This window comes from Psittacula echo (genome assembly GCF_963264785.1).
Source record: "Psittacula echo genome assembly, chromosome: 3".
NCBI lineage: Eukaryota > Metazoa > Chordata > Aves > Psittaciformes > Psittacidae > Psittacula > Psittacula echo.
In genome coordinates, this window is record NC_137736.1 from 55666116 (window position 1) to 55675409 (window position 9294).

The 9294-nt window shown below is 39.8% G+C and overlaps 1 protein-coding gene across 1 annotated transcript in view; it reads left to right on the forward strand.

Moving 5' to 3' along the window:
- DHRSX (dehydrogenase/reductase X-linked) overlaps positions 1-8421 on the forward strand; it is a gene marked incomplete at both ends in the record, with an annotated part of 164880 nt that extends 156459 nt beyond the window's left edge. The window contains 1 exon segment of the mRNA XM_080612073.1: positions 8224-8421. Within this exon segment, the coding sequence (XP_080468199.1) occupies positions 8224-8421 (198 nt within the window).
- Positions 8422-9294: the final 873 nt, after the last annotated feature.

Genomic DNA, 9294 nt, shown 5'->3' on the forward strand with positions numbered 1-9294 from the left:
TGCTTAAAACTAAACATCGTTTTTCTAGTCCTCCATTTCAACAGCTTAGAAAATGAAGAGTATGGATCCAGAAACACTCCTGCTTAAATCACAGGTTATATTGCACTTCTCAGTGAGACAGACTCAGTTTGAAATTAAGACACGTAAGTTGTGTTTTGTAGTATCTGCAAGTTCACTGTTGAATGTACTATTTGAAGTCAATGGAGATGTCTTCAGTGTGGCTCAGAAAGCTGACCAGCTGAGAGGGGCTTTGTTCAGCTGCCTGGTAGCATAGGCAACTGATGCTACTTGAGATGACCCATGGTGTCCTGTTTAGTCTGAAGCAGCTCCTTTGAAATGGGAGAGTTCAGAGCTGCAGCTATTGTCTTCCTCAGTAAACATTTGCTCATTGAGTCTGAAAGAAGAGCCATCCCAGGGCTTCAGAATAGAGCAGTTCCTCAGGTTTCCAGCAAAACGGATTTCTCAGAAGGCATTGCTCTGACACAAAACAAAATGAACCTTCCACCATGGACTCCATTATGGGAAATCAGACATTCAGGCCTGTGTGCATGCTTGCTCCTTGGGCTCCTTGAGCAGCAGGCTGACCCTGGCAGCCTTTTGAGGACAGTTCCTTTCTTCCATGGTCTGGTTTGTTTACAGGTTTCGCAGCCACCTATGCAGGGGCTGATGTGAAGATGAGGTGGGTTTTTTCAGTGTACCTGGACTTTTCTGAAACTTTTTTCCAGAAAATTTGGTTTCAAATAAAATGGAAGGGAGAGATTCAGGATTTAATGCTCTTTGTGTCTGTTTGCCAGCTGTCTCTGCTTCTGTTCTTTACAGCGTCTTCTGCTAGGAGGCTCAGGGATAACACTCTTTTTCCCAGAATAGGCATGAATTATTCATATTATAAAAGATCCTTTCCTTCAACATTTTGGGTGAGTTTTTTTTAGTTTGAATATTGTCTTGTGTTATTAATTCAGCAGTGTTTTGTCTAATATTATACAAGTTGCCTGTGTGAAACTTATGAAGTTCAACAAGGGCAAGTGCAAGGTCCTGCGCATGGGTTGGGGCAATCCCAAGCACAAATACAGCCTGTGTGGAGACCCGATTGAGAGCAGCCCTGAGGAGAAGGACTTCAGGGTAGCTGATTTGAAACTCAACATGACCCAGTAGTGTGCACTTGAAGCCCAGAAAGCCAACTGTGCCCTGGGCTTCATCAAAAGGAATGTGACCAGCAGGTCAAGGGAGGTGATTGTGCCCCTCTACTCTGCTGGGTGACACCCCACCTGCAGTACTGCATCCAGCTCTGGGGCCACAAACACAAGAAGGATGTAGGCCTGTTGGAGCAAGTCCAGAGGAGGACAATGAAGATGGTCAGGGGGCTGGAGCACCTCTCCTGTGAGGAGAGGCTGAGAGAGCTGGGCTTGTTCAGCTTGAAGAGAAGGCTCCAGGGAGACCTTATAGCAGCTCCAGTGCCTCCAAGAAATCTGGAGAGGGGCTTTTTACAAAGCCTATAGTGATAGGACAATGGGGAATGGCTTTATACTTACAGAGGGGAGGTTTAGAATCGATACAAGGACCTTCTGAGGGTGGTGAAGCACTGGCACAGGTTGCCCAGAGAAGCTGTGGCTGCCCAAGCCCTAGTGGTGTTCAAGGCCAGGTTGAATGGGGCTTGGAGCAACCTGGTCTAGTGGAAGGTGTCCCAGCCCATGGCAGGGTGTTGGAACTGGATGATCGTAAAGGTCCCTTCCAACCCAAATCATTCTGTGATTCTATGATTCATATATTTGATTCAGAAGTTGTTTCTCCATAGCCACAACATTGTTAGGAGCAAGGCTTCACATTTTAACTTAGCCATTTCTGTCTGTAGCTGCTGTTTCTTTTAAAGGTGAAATCTAAAGATTTTTATTATGGAGTGAATTTATTAAAGAATTCTCTTTGCTGTGAGTTGGGGATTGAAAAGAAATTAATTTGATGGTGCTGACTGGAACTCTAGGGTGAACTGTATGTTCAATAAAACTTCTCTATCTCTTTCTGGTCTATAATCAAGGTAGAAATTGGATAAAAAAAGAATAATAGTGAGCTACCTAGAAAAGAATAGAAGGAGAGAGAATGCAGATGGAAACCAGGGCTTTTGAGTGAAGGCAGAGATCTCTGAAAAGCTGTGCTGCCAGACAGGTCTGGCAGCTTTGGCTTCCTAAGGATCTGACAGTTGGCCCTGGCCACCTGTCTCACCAGGACTTGCAGTCAGTTGTTACAGCCTTATTGATCAAAGGTTGCTGAACACATCCTTACACCTGCGTCATGGTTTCCTTTTGAGGCTTTGTTTTCATACTTAGTGTTTCAGCCAATTACTTTCTGGCAGAAATCTTCAAAGCAATGATCACGGTAGGAGGTCTAGACGCTGCAAAAGTTACACAACAAGAATTGAGTGCACGTGGTCCTTGTCTTCACCAGGAGGCTGTGACACTACAGCAGCTGTTGTTATTTTACCTCAGAGTCTTGCACCAGAAAGTAACCTGGTTTTGAAATAATTTGGTAATTCACAGATCATAGTAATCAGTGCTTCCTGGAACATGGGTATCTTTTTCTTACAAATTTGCTATTATATTTGTGGGAATGCAATCCCAGCTATTTAATTTCTGCCAAACTATTCTGTGTTGCTATGGCTTTGTGCTTGCCTGTGTCTTTAGAGTCAAGCAGTGCATTGAGGGTGACTGGGTGTCACCCCACCATTAGCTGCCAGCAAGTAGATAAACAACTTTGCTGTACCAAGTAAGAGTAATGTCATATTCTCATTCTTGTTGCTCAGCCCCACTGTGCACGTGTAGTACTGTTCAGACATCCCGAATCTTCCTTGTCTTTCCTGAAGAAAGGCGGGCAGAAAACTGATTTTTACAAGCACATCAGTAAAATACTGCTGGAGTAGTATTTTACATTTACAAAACAAGTATTTTGCAAAATGCAAGTATTTTGCATTTGTAAAACAGTAACAGAATAATTAATGTTGAGGAAAGTAAATGAACACTGTCAGAAGTGCCTGGGTACCCAAACTGAGAAGATGTGCTTGCTATGTCTTCCTAGCTAGAACCTGGGAAACATGTTGCTAGCCAGAGACATGCCTTTTTGTTACCCAAGGAATGGCCTGATGGAAACTCACCCATTTAAGAAATCAAGGTCACAGAGCACCCAAAAAAACCCCCTGAAAGCTCCTTTAACCCATTAGCCCATGAATAGATTTCCCATATGAACTGAAAAGTGCATGACATAATGGATGTAAGTACATGAGGTAAGACCATCATTATAAAACCAGTACTGGAGTGTTCCTACAGCAGTCTATTTAATGTTGCTGATAAGGGGCATTCCACCAATACTTAATGTATTCAGTGTTCTTCCTCAGCATTAAGCCATTTGCCAGCGTGCCAGGCAGTCCTGGGTGCACATCTGTCTGGCCCCTCATTTGTGTTCCTTAAAATGCAACTGAGATGTCAGTCATTGAGCTTGCTAGTTGCTTCCTGCTGTCTGTCCTCTTTGCCCAACCTTCTCACCTACCATCTCTCAAGTTGGCAGCATCTTGAAATCAGAAAATGCAAACCAAGTACAATTAGCTAATTAACTAGGACAAGGGGAGGCTATTCAAGAATAAGTACTCCTCTGATATCATGGGTTGTGTCGTTAATGCTTTTTCAATCATAATCATTGTCAGGCAATACCATTTGAAGTACATGCGTGCTGCCTGTTCAAACTGTTCGTCACAGTGTTTCAGACACATAGAAAAGGTTCTTAATGTTTGCTGGTAGTTACTTAAAATAGTCCTGGGAAAAGTAATGGATTCCAGACTAGGAATAACAGAAGCTTATTATTTTTTTAGCCCATCCAATTTTCTGTGGTTTCCAATGGATACACCATACTGTCTGCCCAGAACTCTTGAGCTATGGATTCTTGAACTATTGAGCTATGTGAAGGTGGAACTGGATGAGTACATGGATTAAGAAGGAAAGCACCACGAAGCCATCATGTATAACTGATGCAGGCACACAATTTCTTAGAGTTAAGATGTTGTAGACAAATAAAGAGGATGTGACATTTCATGGCAATATGGCTCTAGCAACTAACTGTAGTCAGCTAACACATTTTGCAAGCATTAGCACCTAGTATTGACAAGGTTATATGGTACTGACAAATGCATTAATCAAAACGAATTGTGAGTCTTGAGAATTGGTGAGTCTTAAAAAACCAAAACTAAACCATGAACCCCCTTAGTATATGTCCCAGTTTTCATAGAACAGAATATTCAGTTTCATGCTGAGGGAAAATTATTCTATGTTTATGACTTACTATGAATGAATATTTACAAAAAGAAATATCAGAACTTCTGTAAAAAAACCATCTTTTGTTTGAGAATAAATAGTGCCAAAATAATTCAGTTTTGTGAATCTAGACTGTATTTTGCTTAAATAAGCTGGTGACATGCTATCTTTTCTCTCCTTATTCTACAGCCTACTCATGCAATGATCAATACAAAGATAGGTCATTTCAATCAGACCTTTATTTACTGTTGAAGGCATACTGCAAACAGATCTTTAATTGTGAAAGTAAAAAATGTGTTCAATACTGGAACAAGCAAAAGGAATTGCAGATGCAGAACCTGATGAGGAAAAGTTAGGCAGAAATCAGTTTTATTTGGATATGACAAAGAGATTACAGTTGCTTGGATACGAATCATACAATAATTTGTAAACAAACAAAAAAAAGTTCAGCACAAAAAAGTTGGTAACTGAAGAAGCATTGTGCAGTTTTTAGGAATGCCTTGTCTTGTCTTATGACAAGTCCAGCCCATTCATGAACAAGATGTTACTGATCCTTAATGTATGTGTGTTATTCTGTTACTGTTTGGTGGTTGGGTTCTTTTTTAATTCTGGCAGTGTGTTGAGTATCTTCCCCATGAATTGAATGGTACTTATTATTACTGCCTGTCTACCTGCAACTTTTGGCATAACACTTCAGAGTCCCAAAGACAGAAACTTCCTGTTTGTATAGAGCATTATGACAAATATCCTGGAGTTTGCAGATCAAGGTATTCAGCCACTGGCTGATGATTTCTCTTGCCTGTTATCAGGTGCTCTTCTTCCTAGAAGGCCATTGGCATCAAAGGAAGGGTCAGATGTGTTGCTTTGATTGTAGTCTCCTGCTTGTGGTGATTTTCTTTTCCAAGGGCTTTAATGTTCCTTCTCATCTTTTGATGAGCTATCATGTGTTAAGAGCTGTGGGACACCCAGGAAAGGTGGCAACCAGGAGTGTGGCTGCCACTGATGGAACAATTCATCCTGCTCCCTGTACAGATACTCATTAATTTTTCCTGTGGTTGCAAGTAGCTGCCAGCTTCTTCCTTTCCAAGAGGTGTTCCCAAGTGCTAGTACACAGGCAGTACGTGTGCATGTGTCTGTGTGTGTTGCAGTTGATGTATGGGTGTGTAGTAGACCAAACACTTTGTGAAAGAGTCTTGATTTTGTGTGGGCAGGTGGATGTACCGTGCTTTCATGGTAGGTATGGGCATGATCCAAAGGTGGAATTACAGCATTGTGCTTTTCTTCCAGATTCTCAAAGCAGGTAGGTCATCCACCCAGCTGGAAGGCCAGGGCACTCCTCATGTAGAGTTTCCTCTTTACTTTCAGTAAAACAGAAAACATGCCAAAACAATGAAGAGATCCTCAAGTAAGGGAATATTAAAGCTTTCAGCATTAATTAAGCACACAGAGAATGGAATAAAATGATTAATAAATCATACATATGCAAGTCTGCTCCCCATTGCACTGCAAAAATTGTTTTTCTTTTACTTAAATTAGTATACACTAATTGCTTGATGTGTTATAGTATTTTTTTCCTTAGGTGTCTAGATAATCACTTTTAGCAACAGGTGGTAGAAAATAAATAGGAATCTTGCACAGAACCTTCTGATCAGCATATTAAATATGGTGGACGTGGTGAAAGACAAATTAAATCTTGTGAAAAGGTACATCAGCTGACCTTAATGGATGGTGACAACGTGACTGTGCTTATAGACTCATCACAGTGTGGCCATGTAAGCGCATTTATTATTGTCTGAGCAAGCTGAACATTTTCTTTGCATTGAAAAATAGGAAACAATTTGCCATATAAAATGGTTTGGTAATGATATACTAGGGCTGCATGAATAAAACCAAAAATGAACTTTAAGCTTATACATAGCCTTTGTTTAAATTATTTTATATTATTTAGAGCAGAAGAGAGCGAAATAGAGCAGAACAGAGCAAAACAGAACAGAGTATTTCAATTGGAAGGGATCATATAGTCTAACTGCTGACCACTTCAGGGATGACCAAAAGTAAAAGCATATTGTTAAGGGCCTGGCTCAAATATCTCTGTAAACACTGACAGATTTGGAGCATTGATCGCCTCCTTAGGAAGCCTGTTCCACTGTTTGAACACCCTCTCAGTAAAGATTCCCTCTGGTAGGGAACTTACACGACATATCATATCATCAAAAAATAAAAATCTTGATAAACCCTGCATATCCCTTCCCATAGAATCAGCAAAGGCACGTGGTATTTCTGATAGTGTAGCAAGGTCCATACATACCAGTCTCTGAGGCTATAGAAAGCCCTGCTCATAAGCACATAATGACATAAATTCCACTCACAGACAATTCTTTTAAAAGCATTTTAGTTTTGAGCTGTTGTCATTAAGATTTGGGAGTCATCGACATTGACTTTTATAATTGTTTGTGCAGGAGAGCTGAGGAACTCAGGAACATAACATCCAGTGAACCATCGCATGAAGTAACGGTTTTTTCTGTGTCACTAAATTTTTTAAAAAAAATTGTGATTTCTCTCTGTCATCCAGAATAAGTCATGTAAAATGTGAATGCTCATATTCGTAATTTGTTCTGTTACTTTACAGTATTAAGATACTTTATATCACATCATAGCTGATCATGATTGTAGCCTGTATGTGAGAACATGGACTCCAACTGTTTGGAGTCATCCTGATACTGCAAAGAATTATACATGCACATAGTTTTATATTGTTTACATAATTTGCTAGATGTGAATAGCACTATTTTCCATGAGAGAAAGAAGGTTGAAGAAGTAGTAGTAAAGTACTAAACTAGGGTAGATAAGCCCTTTGTAAGTGTTTCTGGATAGTATCTCACAGTACAATCATCTTCTTAAAAATAAACAACAAAAACTTTCAAATTACTTAGATTTATATTTTTTTTTAATAAGGCACTGAGTAACATAGTCAATACTATTTTGTTCTTCAGGTGAGTTCTTCAGGAAAAGACATCCTGTCAGGTGCAGCAGACCAAGCTATGAGCAGTGTTAGTGCCGTTAGTGACTCAGAGAATGACTGCAAGGATTGTAAAATGACACATTATTATCTAGCAGGCATTGATCATAATTATATCACTGATAAAGACAAAGCATATAAAATGTTGTGGTATAAATATGCCTTTCAATGAAATAAAAGAAATGCCATGGGAATAATTTCAGTGATAGCTGTGTGATCCTTCTGAATGCAAAATGGAAACATTTTGCCTATCCTCAGGATAAAAGGCATTACTGCTCTAAGCTATTCACTTATTAATTTTCATTTAATACTCATAGTATATCAGACATTATAGATCTTTCACTATTTTGCTTTATGACACTGTAGGACCCTAGTAACTATGCTCCATGTAAAATGTAATTTCCTCATTTACCTGCCTGCTTGGATTGAGCTGGGGGTTCTTAATTTGCTGTTGTGGTTTCCATGATCCTTTGTCATATTGTTACGATGAACACATTGCACATAGAGCATAGCCTTCTTCTTCCTAAGACAGAGTACAGATCCCTTCATCCTTGCAAAATTAATAATTAAACTAGGATTTTAATATTTGTGTTTGCTTTTGGGGTTATTATCTCTAACTGTGACTTTATTTTGTATGCTCCGTCTGACTAGCTCTTGAAAAAATGGGCCAGAGTTTTCAATATATCTGTTCTGTGGCTTAAAGCTACCTCAAACTAGCACTGTTGTAGAGATGGAGTGTACTATGCTGATTGAATAGGTGGCATTTTTGTCCTTACCAGCTTGAGGTTTGCACAAGGAACACAAATGTGATGCAAAATTAGAGAAGCTGATTGTTACTGGTAAGGTCTATGGTGTAATGTAATTCTTCTGTTGTATCTGCCTTGCTTGAATTTGTTGGGGTTTTTGTTTCTGCAGACTCCAGAGGAAGGAGCCTCTACAACCATCTATGCAGCAGTATCATCCGAGATGGAAGGAGTTGGTGGCTGCTACCTTTACAATGAGGAAAGAACAAAATCGGCTGACGTAGCATATGATGAGGAGCTGCAGAGAAGGCTCTGGACAGAAAGCTGCAAGATGGTTGGGATTTCTGATGAATCCAGCAGGGTTCCCTAGAAGATGCCACTTCCAGCTGGGTAAATGAAATTGCATTGACAAGCATCTTAGGTGAATTCTTGCAGCATCAGTCATCATCCTGGAAATCACTGTTCAGTCCCAAAGGCAAACATGAACAGCTCTGTTCTTCACTTGAACCCCTAGTCTGCTAGGGTGTGGGGGGAAATATTCCCACAGAAAGATATAGTGGTTGGTTTTAAATCTAACCATCAGTTTTGTAAATCATGATGTTTCAGTCTGTGATTAAAATACAGTCTTTAACCTTGTGCGGAGTTGAGTTTTCATTTTTTGTTAAACAAAATACCCCACTTTCATTGATGAGTGTGTGGTACCTGTGACATGTTGAAATTAAGCCACCTTTGTACATATAACTTACTCTTATTTAATCAGTTTTAAAAGTTGCAGCCTTTTTTCCTTAAGCTTCATTAATCTTTAAGAAACTATTTAATGAATACCTCCCTGGTTTAGCGCAGGCAATTTGCATTCATGATTATGATGTTGTTTCATCATAACGTTACATGTCAGATTTTATCCAGAGGTATGAACTGAAGATCAGAAGCAAAAAAAAAGATAAATAAAAACATCACATGGATATTGAATTCAGTTGCTTTCAGTTCAAGTTCAGCTCTCCTTTAAACATGAGCCTACGAACAAGGGAGAGATGAAACATAATAATAGCAACACTGGTATTGGCAGAAGACGCAATTGGCCTGTTGTCTTGGCAGTGGGCTAAGATTACTCATCTCCTTTATATCCTGAACCCATGTAAGCTTGCATCTACAACTTCTTACATTTTCTTTGGTGAGGAGATTCACTCGTCCACTACCTGTTGCTCGAAGAATTGCTTCCTTTCACTGGTTTTGAACCTAGTTC